The sequence below is a fragment of the Mustelus asterias genome, chromosome 16 (assembly GCF_964213995.1).
Source record: "Mustelus asterias chromosome 16, sMusAst1.hap1.1, whole genome shotgun sequence".
NCBI classification, from domain to species: Eukaryota; Metazoa; Chordata; class Chondrichthyes; order Carcharhiniformes; family Triakidae; genus Mustelus; species Mustelus asterias.
In genome coordinates this window covers 16335624-16362382 of record NC_135816.1, presented here as the reverse complement: position 1 = coordinate 16362382, position 26759 = coordinate 16335624, and the positions used below count along the sequence as shown (strand labels likewise).

At 43.3% G+C, this 26759-nt stretch overlaps 1 protein-coding gene across 1 annotated transcript in view; it reads right to left on the bottom strand.

Annotated features, from left to right (window-relative positions):
* Nucleotides 1–26759, bottom strand: part of rad50 (RAD50 homolog, double strand break repair protein) — a 121095-nt gene that overhangs the window by 91356 nt on the left and 2980 nt on the right. The window contains exons 2-8 of the mRNA XM_078230691.1: nt 23448–23632; nt 22507–22590; nt 17230–17381; nt 16427–16612; nt 15329–15533; nt 6714–6842; nt 502–667 (exon numbers count right to left, since the gene is read on the bottom strand). Of these exons, the coding sequence (XP_078086817.1) occupies nt 502–667; nt 6714–6842; nt 15329–15533; nt 16427–16612; nt 17230–17381; nt 22507–22590; nt 23448–23576 (1051 nt within the window). The 5' untranslated portion in view covers nt 23577–23632. The remainder of the gene's footprint in view (nt 1–501; nt 668–6713; nt 6843–15328; nt 15534–16426; nt 16613–17229; nt 17382–22506; nt 22591–23447; nt 23633–26759) is intronic.

Below are 26759 nucleotides of genomic sequence, written 5' to 3'. Positions count from 1 at the left end.
GAAGTGCCGGAGAATCTGGAGTGAAAACGTGGCTGTGCAGCTGGAGGGCTGAATGCCGGTTTTCAGTCTAAAACTGACACTGACAAATTCTGCAGTGATTTCACCCCACTTGCCGTATGCTGCAATCAGATGACATTCCCTTTCCATTCTCGGTCTCTCCCTCCCTTATCTCTCCATTAATTTCAAATGCCTATCATAAGATTATCATCAATTTTATGCTCTCTCTCAATTTTGGTAATAGTCTCTCCCACACGCTCCTTGTAAGAACACATGGGTGGGTGAGAGTAGTTTGCAACTCACTAATAGGCTTATGACAAAGATACTGAAGTGAAACATCAGAATATTCAAAAGATAATGAAGCATATTTTTCAAACTAATTAATGGAGCACACCAGCTAATTGCATTTATATCAGAACGAGTCTGATGTACAAGTTCGAAAACTTAATCATAACTTGCAGATAATTAAAGTTAAAATGTCAGCTAGAAATTCCTTTATAGTACCTTGCTCAACCAACATCTCTGACTTTTGTCGGTTGAGTTTCTGGCACTTCTGGTTTACCCGATCAAGCTCTCGTTGGCGATCATTCAGCAGTCTCTCCTTTTCATTCACCGTCCTCTGGTGATTGTGGTACTTGTCTTGAAGTTGCTCATCTGTCCCTTGAAAAAGCTGAATTACAAAGCAGATGCGAATATGTCTTTGATAAAAATGCGTATTATTCTCTTCAATCAGAGGAGTGATACAAGTTAACTGATATTGACCACCGAGAACTTGGGTCGCATCGTTGAAGAATATATTACATTCCAAAAACAATAATAGTTGCATGTGTGCAACGCTTATATAGGACAAAGAATTTAGATGGTCAAGCATCATCCAATTGTCAATGAGTCTCTTTGCTTTCTAAATGGTATAGGAAGGCAGTGCATCACAAGGTTGTGCACAATGGCTGACTAAAGATTATCGCATGAAGCAAGTAATGTGATGAAATCTTCAGGGATACATTTAAACAGTTGGTGGCCCTTGATATTGTATCCTTGCACACATTACACACCTTTGGATTCCTTTCATTTTGTGAAGACTGAGGTGGCTTACTGAGGGGAAATATGAAAGGCTACAGAGAAAGGTGAAGTGGGACTAATTGTATAGCTCTTTCAGGAATAGCACAATGTGGTGAATTGCCTCCTTCTGTGCTGTTAAGATTTTATGACTTACATAATCCATTGTCTGAGTAAAATGCTCGAGATAAATTACATCCTCTGACTAAGCAGTTGAATGAAATCCTTTGCAAAATCTACAAACCTATTGATGGTTCATTAGACCATAAAGTATCAAACCAAGTCATGATAAAAGTCCCAGATTAAATCAATTCTCCATGGGATACCATAATTGGTGTCTCAGCATTGTGTAGTTTAAATTTGGATTCTTGCACCTACTTTGAAGATTCCATAACTCCTATTAGTCTGAACACAATGAACACATTAAATGCAATGTTCATTTAAATATGGCAATATATTTTAGGAAGTTCCTACAATTGGCCTTTAATTTCCAGGCGAGCTACATTCTGAGTCAACTTCCATACAGTGCAACATTTCTGACAAATGATGTTGCAATAGAAATACTTGAAGTAAAATTCCTCAACACAACAGACTATTGATTTCCAATATTTATAAGTTTTAAGTTTATTTATTAGTCACAAGTAAGGCTCACATTAACACAGCAATGAAGTTACTGTGAAATTCCCCTAGTCAGCACACTCCGGTGCCTGTTCGGGTACACTGAGGAGAATTTAGCATGGCCAATGCACCTAACCAGCATGTCTTTCAGACTGTGGGAGGAAACCAGAGCACCCCGGAGGAAACCCACGCAGACATGGGGAGAACATGCAAACTCCACATAGACAGTGACACAAGCCGGAAATCAAACCCGGGTCCCTGGCACTGTGAGGAGGCAGTGCTAACCCCTGTGCCACCAACTACATGTACTCCAACGTTTTCAGGATCCTTCAACATCTGAGACAATGTTACTCTTCAAAAGTTGCACTATTGCCACACAGAGCTGATGCTCACAATTTAAGGTTTTACTCTTTATTTGCATCTAAATGTTAGACACTCCTCCCCTCCATCTAACTGTATCAAAATAACCTCATTCTTTTCTTCCACATAGTTAACCTAGTTTCTCTTAAATGTCACTGCAACCGCCTCTGGTGATACAGTGAGAATGAGAAAATGCAGAATTAGTTGATTGCTCCTCCTGACGTGTTCTTCTAATTTAATTTGGTCGTCTCTGTCAAGTATCACAGAAAAACAACCAGCTTCTTTACTTGTTCCCCCTTGATCTTCATTTCTGTCTTTTCTAAGTATTTTCAGAATCAGCAGGTATTGAGACGGAGAGACATCCCCCACCACAGGGAGAAATCAAGTCACCCGTTCAACAGTGGTGGATACCAAGGGAAACATACAGATCTTTAAACCAATCCTTCTCAGTCAAAAAGGCAAAGTTGCTAATTCTGTGAAGGAAATGAACCAACTTGATCTTTTGTTCAATGATATAATCTGACTTCATGTAATTTAACCCACCAATTCCAAAATAGGTACAATCTAAGTATTACAACCACAAAGGTAACACTTAGCAAGACAATTATTTTTAAAATGCCTAAACCTTCTACTTAGATGAATAATGCCGCTCCTTTTACACCTAACAGTGCTGATTATGTAAAAGTAAATAGCCATGCAATTATTCACACCAGATATAGATCAAATTAGGGTTTTTTTGGGTCATGTATCAGTACTATTCTGCTTCAAGGAAACAAGAATGTTACCAGTGGGCTGCGTGCACTGCAAGCAACATAACCAAACACTCAGGTATACAATCTCAAAACAATTACAGTACTAGCAGGGCTCAATAGGTGCAAAATACTTTGAAGCCCAATTATCCTCCTCACATAATTAGGTAAACATACGGCAAGTCCCATTGCACATACATGATTTATTACATACTGTAATAATTTGTCTACCTGCAACAAGTGCACACAAGGGGCCCTATTTTACCGTTGCCTCGCGCCCGAAAACGTGGTAAAGTCGGGTGAGAGGCCATATCGCGATCTGCGCCCGCATCCACGCAGATTGCCACTTTACCGAAACCCGGGAATGGCGGCGATTCGATTCGCGCCCAAAACATTTGTATGCATTTAAATTGAATTAATGAACTGCCCGCCCAACCTTATCAGCATTTCTCCCTTTACCACCGCGTTTGCCAATCCGGAACCGTGCCGTAATGGACCTGCTAAATAAAAGTCTGAAACGGACGCTCCAGCTTCTGAAAGGCGCTTTCAGTGTTTCCAACGGCTCTTTGACTCAGATCAGTGATGAGAGGGGGGGGGGGGGGGGGGGGGGGGGAGAGGAGGAGGAGGAGTGAGGCCAGATCGTTGTCTGGTTGGGGGTGGGAGGAGGAGGAGGTGGGTCAGATGTATCTCGGGGGGGGGGGGGGGGGGGGGGGGGCAAGAGGGCCGACCGTTGTCTGGTGGTGGTGGTGGGGGGAGGGCTGATCGTTGTCTGGTGGGGAGGGAGGAGGAGGCGGGTCATATGTTCCTCTGGAGAGGGGGGGGGGGGGGGGGAGTGAGGCCAGACCATTCTCTGGGGGGGGGGTGGGGGGGGGCAGTGAGGTCAGATCGTTGTCTGGGGGGGGGGGGGGGGGGGGGGGGTGGAGGAGGGAGGCGGGTAACATGTATCTCGGTGGGGGGGGGGGGGGGAGACCCGATCGCTCACTGGTGGGGGGGGGCAGATGGATCTCTGGTGGTGGGGGGCAGATAGATCTCTGGTGGTGGTGGGGGGGGGCAGATGGATCTCTGGTGGGGGGGCAAATGGATCTCTGGTGGGGGGCGCAGATGGATCTCTGGTTGGGGGGGGGGCAGATGGATCTCTGGTGGGGGAGCAGGGGGGTCCCCTGCCACTCTGCGGGCGATCGGTGGGGAGGGGAGTGGGGCAGGGGTGGCGATTGGTCTGGGTAGTGGGGGGGGGGTGGATAAGGGGGACAGTGATGTGTGTGCGTAGTGGGGGGGGTGGATAAGGGGGACAGTGATGTATGTGTGCACCATTGCTCCCGCTTTTCACTCTCGAGCCGCTTTCTCCGGCTCGGGAGCGATCTGACACGGGCACGCTTTTTCAGATTATTTTCAAACTGCGCATGCGCAGTTCAGAGCTCCGATCGTTTCGGCCGTGCTAAGCCCCGCCCACAGCGCAAATGGGACTGGAGATGGCTGAGTGTGTATGGCGGCGCCTGAAAGCAGATTTCTAAGTCGGATCTGCATTACGCCCAGATTCGGCACTTAGAATGAAAATGGTAAAATCAAGCCCAAGGATTCTGTTCTACTTATATCCAACATCAGCTTGCGTGCTACTCAGTCACTTCAGTCCCCCCTCATTAACCACAATAGAGGTGGGTGTTAAAAAATAAACCTTGGTTCCTAGAGACAGGGTATTTTACTACAACTGCACATATGTTTTTTAGATAGAGCCAATTTTTAAAAGCCATTTTATTTCCAATTAGCAGATACGATGTTGTACTTTGTCAAATACTATTTGGTCAAGATTGAGAATAGACTTAGAATTAAGAGCGGCACAGTGGTTAGCACTGCTGCCTCACAGCACCAGGGACCCGTGTTCAATTCTGGCCTTGGGTCACTGTCTGCGTGGAGTTTGCACATTCTCCCCATGTCTGCATGGGTTTCCTCCGGGTGCTCTGGTTTCCTCCCACAATCCAAAGATGTGCGGGTTAGGTTGACTGGCCATGCTAAATTGTCCCTTAGTGTCAGGGGGATTAGCAGGGTAAATGCATGGGGTTACGCGAATGGGGCCTGGGTGGGACTGTTGTCACTGCAGGCTCAATGGGCCGAATTGTCTCCTTCTGCACTGTAGGGATTCTATGATTTAAAAAAGACTTTTCTTAACAAATTGGAGTGCATTTGGTAAACCTGGGAGCCTGTAAAATTTCTGACTTGGAATTTATTTTTTGCTCTTTGGATATAAGGAACAAGAGTCGAAGAAGGCCATGCCGCCCGTCCAGCCTGCTCCACCATTCAACTAGATCATGGCTGATTTTCTACCTCAACATCATTTTCCCGCATCCTCCCTATAGGCCTTGATGTCTTTATTATGTAGAAATCCACTGATCCTCATCTTGAACCTGCTCAATGACTGAGCTTCCACAGACTCTGGGATAGAGAATTCCAAAGATTCACCACCGAGTGAAGAAACTCCTCCTCATTTCAGTTCTAAATGGCCTCCCACTTACTCTATTGTCTCCTGGTTCTTAGCACCCACCACAAGCCAGGGGAAACTTCCTACTTGCAACTACCATCAAGTCCTAAGTATTTTGTATGTCTTAATGAGATCATCTCTCATTCTTCTAAACTCTAGAGAATATAGGCCCATACTTTCCAATCTCTCCGCATAGGACAATCACACCATCCCAGAAATCAATCTGGTGAACCTCCATTGCTTTCCTCTATCTCAAATATCTTCTACCTTAGGAAGGAGACCACAACTGTACACAATACTCCTGATGCAGTCTCATTAAACCTCTATACAATTGCAGCAAGACATCTTTATTCTGGACTCAAATTTTCTTACAATAAAGGCCAGCATACCACTTGCCTTCACAATTGCTTGCTGCACCTTCATGCTAGCTTTCAGTGACTTATGAACATCCAGGTCCCTTTGGACATCAACACTTCCCAATATTTTTCCATTTTCAAAATACTCTGCCTTTCTGTTTAGAACCATAGAACATTACAGCACAGAAACAGGCCTTTTGGCCCTTCTTGGCTGTGCCGAACCATTTTTCTGCCTAGTCTCACTGACCTGCACCTGGACCATATCCCTCCACACCCCTCTCATCCATGTACCTGTCCAATTTTTCTTAAATGTTAAAAGTGAGCCCGCATTCACCACTTCATCTGGCAGCTCATTCCACACTCCCACCACTCTCTGTGTGAAGAAGCCTCCCCTAATATTCCCTTTAAACTTTTCCCCGTTCACCCTTAACCCTTTCTCGTACCAAAGTGGATAACTTATCATTTTTCCACATTATGTTCCATCAGCCACAATCTTGCTTACTTTCTTAGCCTGTCTAAATCCCCTTAAAGCCTCCTTGCATTCTCCTCACATCTCTCATTCTTCCCCCTTAGTTTCATGTCATTAGCAAACTTGGATGTAGGATAGCTTTATTGATATTTGAGTCACCCAGCATGCAATCGAGTCTTTCAGACCAATATTCCTGAATTGATTGCTGGTCAACACATGGTCGAATGACCTCAACCAGAAAACAATCACAGAATTTCCACAATTCACAAGAACTTGGTGCTGCTGGTGTTTATTTTTTTTAAGTGGAGGCTGCCTCTGCTTCTATATAATTGCCATTCAAAATAATAAGTTTAAGATATAAGTTTCTGCTCTAGACTACTAAACACGGAGTCCTGCTGGAAAGTGTATGGTGTGACACAAGGTGGACTCAACCATATGTTTTCCACGGTTGTGTGATCTGCTTGCATTTTCTCCCAAAATTATGTGGGCATAATGTTGGAGGACTTGCTGCTCCAAGCAAATGTTCAGAAGAAGAACAAGCCAAGAAAATTGTTGAATTTAAATATACTTCTAATGTTACTTTTAAGAAGGAAATGGAATATTGGCACTGGCTTCTTAACACAACAGAGACTAACCTGCTCCATTTTCTCCTCCAGTTCTCTATTGTCCTCCTCCATTTGCTTTTTCCTGCATTCAAGAGCTTTGATGTCATTATCGAGCTTCATCACTTTGGCCAAATTTTGATCAATTTGCAATAAACGCTCCTGTAAATAAAATCAATCCAGTTCACAACAGGCCAGTTAAAAATATACAACCAGCTGTTACGCTCAGCCAATGTAACAATAAGTGCAAAGAATACACCAGAGGTTCTATGGGTATGGTAGCACACATAGTTAAATTATTAGACTAGTAACTTTAATTCTTTCATGGGATGTAGGTGACGCTGGCAAGGCCAGCATTTATCATAAAGGCAAAATACTGCGGATACTGGAATCTGAAACAAAAACAGAAAATGCTGGAGAAACTCAGCAGGTCTGACAGCATCTGTGGAGAGCGAATAGAGCCAACATTTTGAGTCTGGATGACTCTTTGTCAGGTCATTTATTACTCATTCCTAACTATCCCTGAACTGAGTGCTTTATTCAGCCTTTTCAGAGGACAGTTAAAATCCAAATTATTGCACACCTGAAGTCACATGTAGGCCAGATCAGGTAAGGATGGCAGATTTCCTTCCCTAAAGTATATTAGTGAACCAGGTTTTATGACAATCAATGATAGTTTCATGGCACTTTTGTTTTCTTTGTTCTTTAGTGAGTTTTAAGGAGTGTCTAGACAAATATATGAATAGGATGGGAATAGAAGGATATGGTCCCCTGATGGTAGGGGGCTTTAGTTCAGTTGGGCAGCATGGTCGGTGCAGGCTTGGAGGGCCGAATGGCCTGTTCCTGAACTGTAACTTTTTTGTTCTTTGTTCATTTCTGAGGCTAGCTTTCAATTACATATTTTGTTCATTGAATTTAAATTCCACCAGCTGCTATGATTTTAAGATTTGAACCCATTTCTCCATGGCATTAGCCTGGGCATCTGGATTATCAGATCAGTGGCATTACCATTAGCAGCTCTTAGTGTTCCTTGATGAGACATAAGTGCACTGTGCTTCTCTTTCCACTCAACTTAATATCATGTCTTAAATGTGATTTCGAAAAGCCATGCCCACAATGGATAACACTGCCAACTCATGACCAGAGTTCTTTTTTATTTATTGGATGTGGGAGTCGCTGGCTAGACCAGCATTCATTGCCCATCGCCAACTGCCCTTTAGCTTGTTAGGCCATTGCTGTGGGTCTGGAGTCACATGGAGGCCAGACCAGTTAAGAATGGTAGATTTCCTTCCCTCAAGTGCATTCGTGCCAGATGGGTTTTTACGTCCTGAGACTTTTAATTCCAGATTTTTACTGAATTCAAATTCCACCATCTGCCGTGATAGGATCCAAACTTGGGTCCACAGAGCATTATCCTGGATCTCTGGATTACTAGTCCAGTGACAATACCATTATGCCACCACCTCCTTCCTATCTAGTAGTTGAAATACGGCAGGCTCATAGGTTTTATCTTCAGAGAATTAAGCTGAACTAATCATTGTTGATTGTTGTAAAAACCATCTGGTTCACTAATGTCCTTTAGGGAAGGAAATCTGCCTTCTTTACCTGCCTGGCCTACGTGACTCCAGACACAGAGAAATGTGGTTGACTCTTGACTCCTTCTAAAATGGTCAAGCAAAGTACTCAATTCAAGGGCAGCGCAGTTAGGAATGAACAACAAGTGCTGGCCTTGCTAGTGATGCCCACATTCCATGAAAGAATTTTATGAAACTCTAAACAAGATACCATAAGAGGTTGAGTTATCCAACTATTTTTTCTTTGAATATAAGGAGGAAATCCCAATCCCAAACCACTCCACAACCACACCCGCCCACCCCCTCCCCACCCCCCACCCCACCCCTACCCCCGCTGACACTTCAACTCTGGCACTGCTCATCAAGCTTCAACTAAAGGCTTGATCCAAAACCCAAGATGAGCATCACCCAACCCAAGATGAATACAGAATCTACGGCACAATAACATGTCTTTGTGCCCAATGGGTCTATGCAAGTGTTTTATGCTGCTTAAAATGGCGGGATCTGAACCCATGACCATTGGAGTTGCTCTTGGGGTATCATAATCGCTAGGAAGGAACAGTATAGACATAAAATTGATAAAACCTGACTCCAACTGGCCAGGCTTGGCTGGATCATTCCCCAGCTAACAGAGCCATCAGCCTCAGTTACTAGTCTAATTAACGGAAGAAGACAATGTACTTGTAAGTTCGAAGAGGTGTCTCTTGTCATGGAGAATTTGGCCACACTTTAAAAAAGTTCTGGTGCTACATTTCTGAAAAGATGCACCAACGCCTTTAGATTAGATCAAGGTTTAAAGTGTGCAAAAATGTTGAATATGTTTTAATCCCCCCTCGCCCCCTGATAAACATCAAGCTTACTGTATTTAACTTGCAACTTCCAGCAGAAAATGGTCTGACAAGTTTGCTTTCTGTGGGCCCGTTGCAATTTTCAGTTAAGTTTGATTTCAATCTCTTCAAAAGGTGCAAAGTTGTGGTGGGTGCAGTTTAAAGCAAGTCTGATGATCAAACTATTTTAAAGTAGCAGCAATGACTTGTTCATATGCAAACATACTCAAAGTCTGCAACATCTTGAAAGACTCTGATACCTTTAAAGTGGCCCCACTGTTCTCCAAAATGGGTCATTCTGCAATGTTTTGGTTCTTGGGGGCAGGGCAGCATCAGCAGAAAATAGCTGTCATGTTTGTGGTCTGACATCAGGTACAACCTGTCATCAGTGTGCACCTCGCGAAACTATGCAATCGCCCCAGTGTGTCTTGCCTTCCCTGCTGTAGAAAAGCTTCACAGGAGTACCTGGACAGGTTGCAGTATTTAACCAGAACTTACACAAAAAGGAGGTTGCATGCCCCATATCCAAATAAGACACTGGGCACTGCAGTTCTGCCAGCCTGGTTAATTGAGGGAGGTCAGAGTAGGTGATTGGGTGGATGCAGATACCACTCCTGGGAACTCCTCATTCCCAGTTTTCCAGATTCCATCCATCAAAGAACAAAGAACAAAGAAAATTATAGCACAGGAACAGGCCCTTCGGCCCTACAAGCCTGCACCAACCATTCTACCTGACTTAACTAAAACCCCCTACCTTTCCGGGGACCATATCCCTCTATTCCCATCCAGTGCATGTATTTGTCAAGACGCCCCTTAAAAGTTACTATCATAGCGGCATGGTAGCACAGTGGTTAGCACTGCTGCTTCACAGCTCCAGGGACCTGGGTTCGATTCCCGGCTTGGGTCACTGTCTGTGTGGAGTTTGCACATTCTCCTCGTGTCTGCGTGGGTTTCCTCCGGGTGCTCCGGTTTCCTCCCACAGTCCAAAGATGTGCAGGTTAGGTTGATTGGCCATGCTAAAAAATTGCCCCTTAGATTCCTGAGATGTGTAGGTTAGAGGGATTAGCGGGTAAAATATGTGGGGGTAGGGCCTGGGTGGGATTGTGGTCGGTGCAGACTCGACGGGCCGAATGGCCTCCTTCTGCACTGTAGGATTCTATGATTTCTATGATATCTACTTCCACTACCTCCCCCGGCAACGAATTCCAGGCACCCACCAACTTCTGTGTAAAAAATCTGCTGCGTATCTCTCTTTTAAACCTTGCCCCTCGCACCTTAAATCTGTGCTCCCTAGTAATTGACTCTTCCAGCTGGGAAAAAACTTCTGACTATCCACTCTGTCCATGGCCTTCATAATCTTGTAGACTTCTATCAGGTCACCCCTCAACCTCCATCGTTCCAGTGAGAACAAACCAAGTTTTTCCAATCTCTCCTCATAGCTGATGCCCTCCATACCAGGCAACATCCTTGTAAATCTTTTCTGTACTCTCTCCAAAGCCTCCACATCCTTCTGGTAGTGTGGCGACCAGAATTGAACACTATATTCCAAGTGTTGCCTAACTAAGGTTCTATAAAGATGCAACATGACTTGCCAATTTTTAAACTCAATGCCCCGGCCGATGAAGGCAAGCATGCCGTATGCCTTCTTGACTACCTTCTCCATCTGCATTGCCACTTTCAGTGACCTGTGTACCTGTACACCCAGGTCCCTTTGCCTATCAATACTCTGAAGGGTTCTGCCATTTACTGTATATTTCCTATTTGTATTAGACCTTCCAAAATGCATTACCTCACATTTGTCCGGATTAAATTCCATCTGCCACCTCTCCGCCCAAGTCTCCAACTGATCTATATCCTTCTGTATCCTCTGATGGTCCTCATCGCTATCTGCAAATCCACCAAACTTTGTGTCGTCCGCAAACTTACTAATCAATCCAGTTGCATTTTCCTCCAAATCATTTATATATATTACAAACAATGGTGGGATCCTGCATCTTACCACTGTGAGCTGAAATCGAGCTTTCTGAGTGAGAGTTTTCTACACTTCTACCATCCATTGCAGGAAGAAGTGTTTCCTAACTTCCCTGAGAAATAGCCCAGTTTTGATTATAGAACAGTACAACACAGAACAGGCCCTTTGGCCCATGATGTTGTGCCGAGCTTTATCTGAAACCAAGATCAAGCTATCCCACTCCCTATCATCCTGGTGTGCTCCATGTGCCTATCCAATAACCGCTTAAATGTTCCTAAAGTGTCTGACTCCACTATCACTGCAAGCAGTCCATTCCACACCCCAACCACTCTCTGCGTAAAGAACCTACCTCTGATATCCTTCCTATATCTCCCACCACGAACCCTATAGTTATGCCCCCTTGTAATAGCTCCATCCACCCGAGGAAATAGTCTTTGAACGTTCACTCTATCTATCCCCTTCATCATTTTATAAACCTCTATTAAGTCTCCCCTCAGCCTCCTCCGCTCCAGAGAGAACAGCCCGAGCTCCCTCAACCTTTCCTCATAAGACCTACCCTCCAAACCAGGCAGCATCCTGGTAAATCTCCTCTGCACTCTTTCCAGCGCTTCCACATCCTTCTTATAGTGAGGTGACCAGAACTGCACACAATATTCCAAATGTGGTCTCACCAAGGTCCTGTACAGTTGCAGCATAACCCCCCGGCTCTTAAACTCCAACCCCCTGTTAATAAAAGCTAACACACTATAGGCCTTCTTCACCGCTCTATCCACTTGAGTGGCAACCTTTAGAGATCTGTGGATATGGACCCCAAGATCTCTCTGTTCCTCCACAGTCTTCAGAACCCTACCTTTGACCCTGTAATCCACATTTAAATTAGTCCTACCAAAATGAATCACCTCACATTTATCAGGGTTAAACTCCATTTGCCATTTTTCAGCCCAGCTTTGCATCCTATCTATGTCTCTTTGCAGCCTACAACAGCCCTCCACCTCATCCACTACTCCACCAATCTTGGTGTCATCAGCAAATTTACTGATCCACCCTTCAGCCCCCTCCTCTAAGTCATTAATAAAAATCACAAAGAGCAGAGGACCAAGCTCTGATCCCTGTGGCACTCCACTAGCAACCTGCCTCCAATCTGAAAATTTTCCATCCACCACCACCCTCTGTCTTCGATCAGACAGCCAGTTACCTATCCAATCAGCCAACTTTCCCTCTATCCCACACCTCCTCACTTTCATCATAAGCTGACCATGGGGGACCTTATCAAACGCCTTACTAAAATCCATGTATATGACATCAACTGCCCTACCTTCATCAACACACTTGGTTACCTCCTCAAAAAATTCAATCAAATTTGTGAGGCACGACTTGCCCTTCACGAATCCGTGCTGACTATCCCGGATGAATCCGCATCTTTCTAAATGGTCGTAAATCCCATCCCTAAGGACCTTTTCCATCAATTTACCAATCACCGAAGTAAGACTAACCGGTCTATAATTACCAGGGTCATTTCTATTCCCTTTCTTAAACAGAGGAACAACATTCGCCATTCTCCAGTCCTCTGGCACTATCCCCGTGGACAGCAAGGCCCAACGATCAAAGCCAAAGGCTCTGCAATCTAATCCCTTGCCTCCCAAAGAATCCTAGAATATATTTCATCAGGCCCAGGGGACTTATCGACCTTCAGTTTATTCAGAACTGCCAGGACATTAGAAGATTATGACTCCTTGTTTTAACTTCTCCACCTATTGGAAAACTTTCTCCACTTACCTAATTGATTCCTTTCAAAATCCTACAAAGCACCAGAAAATCACCTCTTAACCTTCTATATTCCAGGAAATAAAAGCTTAGATTTTGTAATCCTTCTACACAATCCAACCCTTGAAATCCTGGTAACATTCAGGGAATCTGTGCTGCACTCCTTTCCAAAGCCAATATATCTTCCTAAAATGTGTGGCCCAGAACTTTACACAATACTTCATATATGTTCAATCCGGCACTTTGTATAACTTAAAGCAAAACGCCCTCCCATTTATGTTCGAGGCCTCCAGATTCAAGGTCCAACATTCTACTTGACTTACTGGTTTTTTTTGCAGCCAACCACTACATTTTATTGATCTGTGTGTCCGTAAATGTCTTTGGACCTCTGTTGTTATTAGAGTTTCACCATTTAAAGCTTCCTTATATCTAGCTGTTCTTGGCTTCAAGCTTATCTGTGCTGAAACCCAACTGCCCAATCAATTAATATCAATGACCTTTTGCAATATTTATAATTGCAGCTACATTATTTACCATGACATCAGTCTCTTGTGTCATCAGCAAACGTGGTATAAAGCTGTCTGCTGCATTCTCCAATACACAATAAATATATTGAATTGTTAAGGCTCCAGCTCAGATCCTTTTGGGACACCACGAGTCACTCTCTTCCAATAGAGTACATAGCCATCATCTTTTCTCTGTCTTCTAACGCCTAACCAGTCCCCTAAACAGACTAATAATTCTGTTTAGATTCTATGAATATTTATTTTAGCCACAAGTCTCTTATGTGAAACTTTACTGAATGCCTTCTGGATGTCCATACAAACTACATTCATTGGCATTCCCGGTCTACTAAATCAGTCACTTCCTCAAAAAATTCACTTATGTTTCTTAGACATGACAATCAACTGGCACGGTGGTATAGTGGTTAGCACTGCTGCCTCACAGCGCCACGGACCCAGGTTCAATTCTGGCCTCGGGCCACTGTCTGTGTGGAGTTTGCACGTTCTCCCCGTGTCTGCATGGGTTTCCTCCGGGTGCTCCGGTTTCCTCCCACATTCCAAAGATGCGCAGGTTAGGTGGATTGGCCATGCTAAATTGACCCTTAGTGTCAGGGGGATTATCAAGGTAAATACGTGGATTATCAGGGTAAATATGTGGGGTAATGGAAATAGGGCCTTGGTGGGATTGTTGTCAGTGCAGGCTCGATGGGCCAAATGGCCCCCTCCTGCACTGTAGGGATTCTATGATTCTAACTTGCTTAGGTATCTAGATAATAAAGACTGGGTGACAAATGGCCATTTGGCTCATCACATTCCATTCTTTTAGCATCCAACCTGGCAGGAGTGTACATTTTCAATGCCCTTAGTATCTTTGCAATCTTCAGTTAAATACATATTCTATTAAGTAGATGGCATCAGGGACAGATTCATTCAACGCTCTGTCCTTTTATTGTCACAACAATGAAGAAGCTGCAAAGCCCATGTTCCTGCGGAAGGATTCTTCTTGATGTAATCACTATCGCTGATGGCTAATGAATTATAATTTGTGAATTATCACAAAAGAAGACAATCATAGTACACAGTATTCCCTGTGGCCAGAATTTCTCCCAAGAGAAATTCAATTGAATTGATATTTACTTTGTTCTCCAGGTATCAGATAATAGAACAAATCTGTTTGCCCAATTTGGATACCCAGTAGCAGTTGCACACTCTCAAGTGGGGTATATATGCATAATTGGGAATCTTTTTTCTATTTTCTGATGAGATATGGGCATTTGTCAAAGCCAGTATTTGTTGCCCATCCCTAATTATCCTTGGATTGAGTCAACCACATCGCTGTGGATCTAGACTAACATGCAGGCCAGACCAGGCCAGACCAAGTCAGGCAGCAGATTTCTTTCCCTAAAGGGCATTCGTAATCCACTATCAATGATAGCTTTCAATTCCAGATTTTAGTAAATGAATTTAATTTCCACCAATTGCCATGGTGAAACTTGAATCCTTATCCCCAGAGCATGAGCATGGATCTCTGGATTAGTCATCCAGTGACATTACCATTATCCCACCATCTCCCATTGACTACACTAATCAGTCTTCCTCCACTCAACCTATTAGCATGACACCTCCTAACCAAACACATTCAAAAGCATAAAACATTAGTAACATAAAATAATCATCAAGTCAGGCAGTGTCTGTGGACAGAGAATCATGGTTAATGGGCAGAATCTTCTTCTCATGTGAGGGTCTGTTTGGAGGTGGAAAGCTTCCACTCAGAGGTGGAGAGGCTGGCTAACATATGTATTTTACACCAAATTTATTTGACTTCATGACACCTTTCAAACAGGATTTAAACACCACTGATTTTTTTTCAAGAACTAAGGAAAACAATATCTGCCAACAAAATTCTTCTTCAGTTCCCTTGCCCCACACATATATTTGCTATTTTATATAGAAAGAAACTCAGATAAAACCTTCCAGGCTACAAGTGGCTACAATGAAAAAACATCACCTCTAAGGGAGCAATCCGATTTTCAATTGATTGGACATTTTCCTTTGAAGCAGCCAGCTGGGTCTCCTTGTCAACCAGCTGACCCTGAATTTCGTAGGCTTTTTCTTTGTTCTGCTTCAGGTACTTGAGCTCTGCCTGATACTCCCGGACCGACTGTGACTGCTTCAAGCGGACCTGGCGCAATGTTTCCAATGCTTTAATATATCTGCAGTAATAGAGCAACATAGAGATTAGGCATTCATTCAACCTGGCTGTTCACAGTAAACCTCTGAAGACATTCTGATTGCATGTTCACTTTTGCATTTTCAAACACAGTCAATCATCAGGAATGCATTTTCATTGCAGAATCAGCACTGCTGCAAGGTATTTTCTGTCTTTATTTCAGATTTCCAGCATCCTAAGCATTCACAACAAACCTGGTTAGTCTGTTTTCATTGAATCATAGAATCCCTACAGTGCAGATGGAGGCCATTCGGCCCATCAAGTCTGCACCAACCACAATCCCACCCAGGCCCTATTCCTGCAACCCCACATATTTACCCTGCGAATCTCCCTGACACTAAGGGGAAATTTATCACGGCCAATCCACCTAACCCGCACATCTTTGGACTGTGGGAGGAAACCTGAGCACCTTAAGGAAACCCATACAACACTGTTTCAGAAAAGTGCCCAAATATTAATTTGGAAGAGTGATAAAGATTCATGAGAACTATTCCCCAGAAACGAAAGCTGTTCACCCTGGGCCCACTACATCCTGGATACTTAGCAAGTTAAGGTCAAGTTTGTGATCATGACAGGACAGACTGTTCAATGAAACCTTACATGAAAATCAGAAATAGATCAGAGTGCGCATGTGGGGCAAAGTACCATCATAATCCACTGGCATGCATAGATTGGAGGTAATGAAGTCCAACAGTTCTTCCCTGATGTTTGTAGGTGAGTACATACAATGTCAAGAAGCAGACAATAAGCACTTCTTAATTTGACTTCCTCAAATTAAGACATTCACTAACACCCAGGTCATTGCCGGAAGATTGCACTCAACTCCACCCATCCAAATAAAAAGTTTCTGGAAAATGGGAGGAGGAAATAACTCACCTTGTAGCTGAGAAAATCTCATCAAATTTCTGTTTCAGAGCTTTTCCTTCGCTCAAAGGCCAGTTTGAATCTTCTTGATGACAGAAGATGACGTTGTTTAACACAGCTTTTGATACACCTAATGCGCTGATCATCTCCCGGTCCATCTCTGCACATTTCGAACTCAAGCTGACCTTCTCTCCGTGCCTTTAAAAATTGCAAAAGATTTTCAAGGATTTGTCAAAACTTCTCCTTTTCTGAACACCATCCTTTTCCCCCCCAAAAAATCTACCTAAATCTACATTCTCTCTCCAAGGTAGAACTATCTGAGACACAAACTGGCATGACTACGATGACATCTACACCACAATTGGACAGCAGGGTCCTCACTACTTACTCCAAATTGAATAGGAAGAGAGACACACTACTTCTGGTGGGACACTCACTATTTATTCCACAAAATGTTGTTGTCCTTCCACATTTCACCAATTTTCCCAACACTAATCTGGCTCAAAATAGTCACAGCTTGTAAAGCGATGATGCATGTTTCCAAGCTGACTAAAGAAGCGGCAGCCAAAAGCTGCGAATGTTGATCCCCAAACTTTCGCTAGCACTTGTGAAATCAGAGGTTCTCCCTCTCCATTGCTGTCACTGCAACAGTTACCAAGAACTTGGTCACTGACCAATACATGCTTGGTACAGAGCAAAATCCCAATGTTCCTTCAGCAACATCACAAGAAATTAAATAATAATCACACTAAATTGTGAAGGGATGGTTGACTGGTTAATTCAATTACATAATGCACAAGTTCTACTGCACTCACTTCATTCGTGTGATCACCCCTTCCAGCGTTTTGAATTCAATCTTTTTTCCTTTCTGTGTGCAAAGCATTGACCTCTGCACAGCCACTACTCCTCCATTCACATCTCGAAACTGGAGACGGATTTGCGCTCGCACATCAGTTTCATGGGCAACCTTTATTAAAGGTAAACAACATTGTTCATCTTATAGTTTCAAAATGCCAATTAAAATATCATGCATATAAGCTGTTGATAGCTTCTACAGGTCACCAGCAGCTTCAACCTTTGGGTTTGCACCATTGCAAAAACTTGCAAACAAAACTAGGGAAACTGGACTGTGAAAAAGACTGCAAAGGCTGTTGGTTCTCATGCAAAGAGAAATAAAAGAAACTTGGGGCAGGATTTTCCGGCCGTGCTTGTCCTGAGTTCGGAAAATCCCGCAAGTGTGTGGAGTTTGCACATTCTCCCCGTGTCTGTGTGGGTTTCGTCCGGGTGCTCCGGTTTCCTCCCACACTACAAAGATGTGTGAGTTAGGTTGATTGGCCCTGCTAAATTGACCCTAGTGTCAGGGGATTAGCGGGGTAAATATGTGGGGTTACGGGAATAGGGCTTGGGTGGGATTGTGGTCAGTACATACTCGATGGGCCGAATGACCTCCTTCTGCATTGCAGGGATTCTATGATTCGCCACACATGTTGCCAGACCTGTTGCACTCTTCCCTGTTTTAATTACAGCCAATTACAAGTGTAGTCATTGTTTTAATGTGAGAAATGCAGCAGCCAATTTGCGCACAGCAAACTCCCAGAAACAAAAAAGTGATAAGATGAGATCGTCTGTTCTGGTAATATTGATTGAGATATCTTGCCTGCTCGTCTATGAAGCAGATCTTTTATATCCAGCTGAAAGGTCTCAGTTTAACATTCCACCTGAAAGACAATGGATGCAACCTTACCGGCCTTTCACGCCCCACTCCTGCTGCAGCAAGGTCGGAGAATTTGGTGCCCAGCCAAATCTCTGTTCACTGCAGCGGGACCAGAAGATCCCACCGGCGTGAACCGCCATAACTTTCCGGTCAACAGCTTTCAACAGTGCAGCACTCCCCTAATACTGCACTGGAGTATCAGGCTAGACTATTGCACTCCAATGGACTTGAACCAACGACCTTTTGAATCAGAGGTGAGAGTGCTTCCAATGGAGCCACAGCTGACACTAAAGATACTGAAATGCACCCTGAACATTCATAAAATTCAGAAGGGGTACAGAAGTAAAATGGGCAAGTAAATAGTGTATCTAGATGATCAGCTCGGTGATCAACCTGTATTAATTAGTCATTACTTAAGTACCAAAAGTAATCTTAATGTTGGTAGTATGAATACAATGTCTGGATGTTCTATCAGCTTATATCAACATTAAGCCCAACAGCACTTTAAATCTTGGACTGGAAGACTCCAACACAGCATCACTGCACAGATGCAATACATTAACAGTAAAGAAAGGCTTGCATTTTGACATTGTGCTTTTCAGAACATACCTGGTGGCAGCAATTGAAACAAAAACACAAATATTCTGTTTTCCAAACAGAGCTTTAAGTGCTAGAAATGGAGGTTTCAAATTTTTTTTTACACAGTAAGCATCTTCAATATGCTTACGCACAATGACTAAGGTCTGCATTTCCACGCAAAGAGGTTCTCCATTTTTTGTGAAAAAGGCACCAATTGATCAGAACAAGTCAACACGGTTTTACTAATGGGAAATCCTGTTTAACAAATTTATTGAATTTTTTAAAGTAAATAAGCCTAATGACAATGGAGAACCTCACTTGGTACAGTAAAAAACAACGATGAATCCTCTGGCATTTTATCACATTATGTGGAGATGCCGGCGTTGGACTGGGGTAAACACAGTACGAAGTCTCACAACACCAGGTTAAAGTCCAACAGGTATTTTTGGTAGCACAAGCCACTAGCTTTCGGAGTGCTGCGCGGGGGAGCCAGGGCAAGTGATCGGGCCGTGGGAGGGATTAGAAAGCCGGCGTAATGGGGATCACGGGGCTGGCCAACGATCAGGAGGCTAACAGACAGGGCCCACTGTGCATGCGCTGATCTCGGCACTGACAAATCGGTGCATGCGCTGTGGTCCACTCAGCGCTTTGCTGCCGACCTCTCCAGCGGGAATAGGCCCCACCTCCTGATTTTTCACGTGATGATTGCTAGTGCACTCAGCAGCGCACAGAGTATGGGAGATTCATTTTCAAATCCCCACTGGAAAAAACAGCATGATTTACTCCAGTTTTCATGCAAATTCGACACAGAATTGCTTTGGGAGAATCCTGGCTGACATATTTGCTTCAAAGTAGTTCAGAAAAGTTTCACTTGACCGGGACGGCGTGGGGGGCGGGGAGGGGGAGGGGGGGGTGCGGCGGCAGGAGTTGCATTAGGCAGGCTTTAGAAGAATAACAGACTATCTTATTGAAAAATATAAGATCCTGAGGCGATTTGAAGAGTGGAGACTGAAAGGATGTTTTCCCTTCTGGGAGAAAGTGGGACTAGGGCATAGAATTTATGAACAAGGGGTCTCCCATTAAAGATGGAGATGAGGAGAATTTCCTTTCTCTCAAAAATTGTTAGTCTATGGAATTCTCTTCGCTAGAGAGGAGTGGAGACAGGGTCATTGATATGTTTTAAGGCTGAGTTAGATAGATTCTTAATTGACGTGGGTGTCAAAGGGTATGGGGTAGACAGGAAAGTACAGTTGAAGCCATAATCAGTTCAGCCACAATCGTATCAAATGGCTGAACAGGGCAAAGGAACGACACGGCCTACTCCTGCTCCTGATTTGCATGTTCATATGTCCACATCACCGCAATGGCATGCGACACAAGACCACTGTACCTTAGGCTGTCTGACAGTAAGTTAAGCTGAACGTAGGAAGCAAAAAACACATTGGCAAAATGCTAGCACAGTCTAGTTGCAACTCTACCAGTCCACTCCCAATGGAAGTTGGATTATTTTAGTTCTTTTAATAATATGAATAAAACTAAAGAGCTCTAAGCACTACCATTTTAAACCAAAATGTTTATAATGAGGACAATTAAAAGTATAGTTCTGCTTCTATGGGTTAAATTATCAGTCATCCTGTTTCCCTACATTAATGTAAAGAACCTCTGAAACACAGAATCCGTTTTCCAGGCAAATGAAATTTGGGCATTATTAAAAATATTTGCCTGCCTCGTTATCAGCATTGAGTTGGGTCGTTGTTGATGATAAAGGAAAGCAGCATCAGATCCAAGCATGCCTTTAGGATTCCCAAACTACAGATCTTCTGTCAAACAGAAGCAAGACTAAGGGGGCGATTCTCCCAGGCAACATCCTTGTAAATCTCCTCTGCACCCTTTCAATCTTTTCCACAGCTTCCTGTAATGAGGCGACCAGAACTGAGCACAGTACTCCAAGTGGGGTCTGACGAGGGTCTTATATAGCTGCATCATTATCCCCGGACTCCTAAACTCAATCCCTCGATTGATAAAGGCCAGCACACCATACGCCTTCTTAACCACCTCCTCCACCTGCAGGGCCGATTTTAGAGACCTATGGACCCAGACCCCAAGGTCCTTCTGATCCTCTACAGTACTAAGAGTCTTTCCCTTTATATTGTACTCCTTCATCCCATTTGACCTGCCAAAATGGACCACTATGCATTTATCTGGGTTGAAGTCCATCTGCCACTTCTCCGCCCAGTCTTGCATCCTATCTATGTCCCTCTGTAACTTCTGACATCCCTCCAGACTATCCAAAACCCCACATACCTTCGTGTCGTCAGCAAACTTACCAACCCATCCCTCCACTTCCTCATCTAGGTCATTTATGAAAATGACAAACAGCAAGGGTCCCAGAACAGATCCCTGGGGCACACCACTGGTGACCAACCTCCATTTAGAAAAAGACCCATCTATACCCACTCTCTGCCTCCTTTGGGCAAGCCAGTTCTGGATCCACAGGGCAGCAGCCCCTTGGATCCCATGCCCTCTCACTTTTTCTAGAAGCCCTGCATGGGGGACCTGATCGAACGCCTTGCTAAAATCCATATAAACCACATCTACTGCTTTCCCTTCGTCAATGTGTTTAGTCACATTTTCTAAGAACTCCACCAGGCTCGTAAGGCACGATCTGCCTTTGACAAAGCCATGCTGAGTATTCTTGAGCATACTAAACCTCTCTAAATGCTCATAAATCTTGTCCCTCAGGATCTTCTCCATCAGCTTACCAACCACTGAGGTTAGACTCACCGGTCGGTAATTTCCTGGGCTTTCCCTATTCCCCTTCTTGAAAATAGGAACCACATCCGCAATCCTCCAACACCTCTCCCATCTCCATCGACGACACAAAGATCATCGTCAGAGGCTCTGCAATCTCTTCCCTCGCCTCCCACAGTAACCTGGGGTACATCCCATCCAGACCCGGCGACTTATCTATCTTGATGCCATTCAAAGATTCCAGCACAACCTCTTTCTTAAAGTCCACATACTCAATCTTTTCAGTCTACCGCAAGCCCGCAGTACATCCACCCAGGTCCTTCTCCTCTGTGAAAACCGAGGCAAAATACTCATTAAGGATCTCTGCCATTTCTACTGGTTCCGTACAGACTTTCCCGCCTTCACCTTTTATAGGCCTTATTCCTTCACGTCTCACCCTTTTACTCTTCACATATTTATAGAACGCCTTAGGGTTTTCCTTAATTCTACCTGCCAAGGCCTTCTCGTGACCCCTTCTGGCTCTCCTAATTTCCTTCTTTAGTCCCTTCCTACAAGCCGTATACTCATCTAAATCCCTATCTTCGCCAAGCTCTCTGAACCTTTTGTATGCTTTCCTTTTCTTCTCGACTAGGTCCCGCACAGCTTTCGTGCACCACGGTTCCTTTAACCTGTCTGCTCGGAACGTTGTCCTGTAGAACTCTAGACAGACATTCCTTGAAAAACTGCCACCTCTCTTCAGTATGTTTCCCCGAGAATACCTCCTTCCAATTTACTCCTCTAATTTGCTGCCTTATGTCTTCATATTTCCCCATACTCCATATAAACGCTTTCCTAGCTTGCCTGATCCTCTCTTTTTCCAATGCAAGCATAAAGGAGATAGAGTTATGATCGCTATCCCCAAGAACGGAGAAGTGTTGGAATTTTACAGAAAGGTACAACTTGCTTGCTCACCTCCTGAATCATAAAAATAATTTTAAGCAAAAGGAACGGAGTAAATTATTTCAGTTGAGTTCAAGATGTCATGTGCGCTTTTATAAATCTGCCCTACCTTTGGATCATGTACGAATGTTTGTCCTTTGGTTCCAGGTGGGAAGTCACCTGTACAAATGTACTTCAGGCACTCGATTATTGTCTGCAACAGGACAAAAGGTAAAACATACACCAACGAAATAAATGTTTGATTCCATTACAGTAAGTTTGGCAAATTATAAGATGAAAATTGTTCAGAACTCCACAACATGTTTTTTGATAAGTTACTATAAAACAAATTGTCAAAACATAGGAAACAAAAACCTTATATTGTGTTGAAACCAATTTATTGCATCGCCTTCTTCCTCAATTATCATTGCTGTGCTATTCATTATAGAATTGTTACGGCACAAAAGTAGGCCATTTGGCCCAACATGTCTGTACCAAGACTCCAAATGAACAACTCACATAGTGACATTGTCCCAACTTCTCCCCATAATCCTGCATATTCAAACTTGTTGTATAACTGTTCAATGCCATATTTTTAATTCAGTCATGATGACAATCGCTGATGTGGACAAACTGTAGTCCAAGAGAGCTTTTGCTGTTACCTCGAATCAAACCCGATCCTGCATTTGCGACTGCAACGCAGCCAATGCTCTTCTACCTCCCTTCCCAGAATCAGTACATCCCCCCACTCAAACCCTCCCAGTTGTTTTTGCCTCTATTCAATTCCTACCATTTCCTCTTTCTATGAATTGCCACCTCCCAGTAGCCACATCTGCCATCACCTCCTTTTGCATTCACAAGCTGGCTCCCATTTTTGCAGAATGGTCTCTGGTCCAGTTAGTCCCAGTTCCAGCTTCATTTTAAATGTGTCAATGTGTGCACTTCTGCTGCTAGAAGCTACATATATTTTTGTCTCGTGATGGACAGCAGTTTAAAAAGACACCCCTTCAAAGATACATCACAACATTGTGGACCAAAGTCAGATTCCAATATTCCAGCTGTAGAACTTACCGTTTTTCCAGCACCATTTGGTCCCACCAGAACAGTTAATGGAGTATAGAAGGAGATAACTTGTTTGTTTTTGTCATCTATCCCAAAACTCCTCACACCCTGGATGCTCATCTTCTCAATTTTGGACATCTTGCTGGTCTGTAAGCTTCAAACACTTCTGATCTTGTAAACATACAATGTTGAACCTAGAATATGAAATCATTTATTTGATTTATAAAAGAATCTCAATTCCTTACCTATGTTTGTTCAATTGAAAATCAAGAGACCTTCTTTAAGGAAAGCACCAGCCAAACCTGCACGCCAGTTTAAAACCATGCTACATTCCCCTAACTTCCCTTCATTATTTTTTTCATTTGAAGGATGTGGGAGTCATTGACAAGGCCAGCATTTATTGCCCATCCCTAATTGCCCTCATGAAGGTGTTGATCAGCAATGTTCTTTTTCTGAGAGTTTCGTCCAAGTGGCAGGCACAAGTGGGGTACTGCATGGATAAGTTTTTGGGCTCCAGCTGTTCATGATATATACAAATAACTTGGATGAGAGAAACCAAAGGTAACATTTCCAAGTTTGCTGATGACATAAAATTGTGTGGAATTGTGGGTTGTGAGGAGGATGCAAGGAATGTTTCAAGGTGATTTAGACAACTTGAATGAGTGGGCAAACACATGACAGATACGGTGCAACATGGCTAAATGTGAAGTTAAACAGAAAGGAAGAGTATTATTTAAATGGTGATTAAATGTACATCCATACTTCCCATGTACATCCCATGGGAAGTATGGATGTACAAAGATATGAGTGTCCTTGTGCACCAGTCAATGAAAGTCGAGTGGCAGGCGCAGCAAGCAACTAGAAAGACAAGTGGTATGTTCGACTTGAGTTCAGAAGTAGGGATGCCTTACTGCAGTTATACAGGGCCTTTTTGAGACCACACCTGGAATATTACATGCATCTTTGGGCTCCCTACCTAAGAAAGGATATATTTCCTACAGAGGGAGTACAGCGAGATTTCACTAGGCTGATACCGGGGTTGGCAGGACTGTCCTATGAGGAGAGGTTGGTTTAACTGGGTCTGCATTCACTACAGTTTAGAAGGATTGGAGGAGCTAAAATGTTTAAAATTCTAACAGGGCTGAACATGTAAAATGCAGGAGGATATTTTCCCTGGTTGGGGAACCTAGAACCATGGGATACAGTTTCAGGTTACAGGGTAGACTGTTTACAACTGAGATGAGAAAAGTTTTCTTCATTCAAAGGGTAATGCATTGTGGAATTCTCTACCACCGAAGGCCAAGTCATTGAGTGCATTCAAGAGTTTTTTTTAAGATTTTAATGGCATCAAGAGGTATGGGGAGAAAGCAGGAAAATGCATTGAGATAGAATATCAGCCATGATTATATTGAATGGCAGAGCAGGCTCAAAGGGCCAAATGGCCTACCCATGCTTCTAGTTTCTATGTGTCCTGAATTCCTGCAGTCCCTGTGGTGCAGTTTCAGCCCAAGTGCTGTTAGGGAGTGAGTTCCTTCTATTTTTCTATCTGTATCGATAATGTAAAGTCATAAGCCATGAAGTACAAGTATTAAGCAGGTTGAATGCTTTGCAATTATTTAGAGCCCCATATTTTCCCATTTTGAGCAAAAAGCTTTCAGCGACATTTCACGGGCATTTGACCAAATGTGATTTCATAAACATAGTATAACATCAGAGTGCAGCAAATCAGTGGCTCAAATTCCTGTTCTCCAAGATAGCAGTTGGAAGGAAAAAAAATGCAGCTCCTTGCTCACCAATTTATTGGTGAATTTATAGAGCCCCAAGAGGTACACTGGCCAAGAAAGGTCACAGGATCAATCCCCATGTTTGAATTGATTTGATATATTATTGTCACATGTATTAACTTCATGTCACATGTCTTCATGTCACATGTATTAACTTCATGTCACATGTCTTCATGTCACATGTATTAACCACATTCTTTCTGGTTGTATCACAGCTTGGTATGGCTCCTGCTCTGCCCAAGACCGCAAGGAACTACAAAATGTCATGAATGTAGCTCAATCCATCACGCAAACTAGCCTCCCATCCATTGACTCTGTCTACACTTCCTGTTGCCTCGCAAAGCAGCCAGCATAACTAAGCACCCCGGACATTCTCTCTTCCACCTTCTTCCTTCGGGAAAAAGATACAAAACATTTGAGGGCACGTACCAACTGACTCAAGAACAGCTTATTCCCTGCTGCTGTCAGACCTTTGAATGGACTTACCTTGCATTAAGTTGATCTTTTTCTACACCCTAGCTATGACTGTAACACTACATTCTGCACTCTCTCGTTTCCTTCTCTATGAACAGCATGTTTTGTCTGTATAGCGCACAAGAAACAATACTTTTCACTGTATGTTAATACATGTGACAATAATAAATCAAATCAAATCTTTGCTGCAAGGGTTAATTTAAGAAGGCAGAGGTTCCAGAGTTAGGCTTGCATTCCCTTGGGGATTCAAGATTAAAACAGCAATCTAATTGATGTGTATAAAACGATTAATGTATTTGACAGGATAAACAGAAGCTCAGGTGAGGAAGACCAGAACAAAGGGGCATTAGCTTAACATCAAAGTTAGGCCATCAGAGATAGGCCAGGAGTAATGTCAGGAAAGAATTCTTCTCACAAAGGGGAGAGGAAAACTGGAACTGCCCCCCTCCCCCTCCAAAAAAAACAGGTCATCAAAAATTTAAAAACAATAGATTTACAGGGACTTTTGTTAGGCAAGGTATTCACGAATGCCAAACCAAAGCAGTAGATGGAGTTACAACAGATTAGCCATGATTTAACTGACTGGTAGTACAGGTTTGAGGGACTGGATGGCCTACTCCCGGTATCAGTTAGGCCACAGTAAATTGAGCCCCTAGATTAGAGAAACGGTTTCCCAAGGGTTCCCACTTCTAACTACAATCCAGAAAACTCTGTTGGAACATCTGTACATGTGCACACCAGGTAAAGTTAGGGTCCAACTGATTTTTAAAAATATATAAATCTCCTTTAATAGCATCAAACTATTCTAATTCCCCTCTATAGCTCACCCAAGTTTCTTCTCCCTCAACAGAAAAGGTCTGTTCATCACTATTTCTTTACCAATGTGAATGCAACAAGTTAATTATAATTAATACCTATTACTGCCATTTACTGCTTTTAGTTCACCAACAATGTGTGTGAAACAGTAGTCATAGTTTTAAATTCCCCACAGGACAAACTCAGAACCATAGTGGACAGTGACACACTCCCACCACACAGGGCAATACACAGCATATTTCTCACC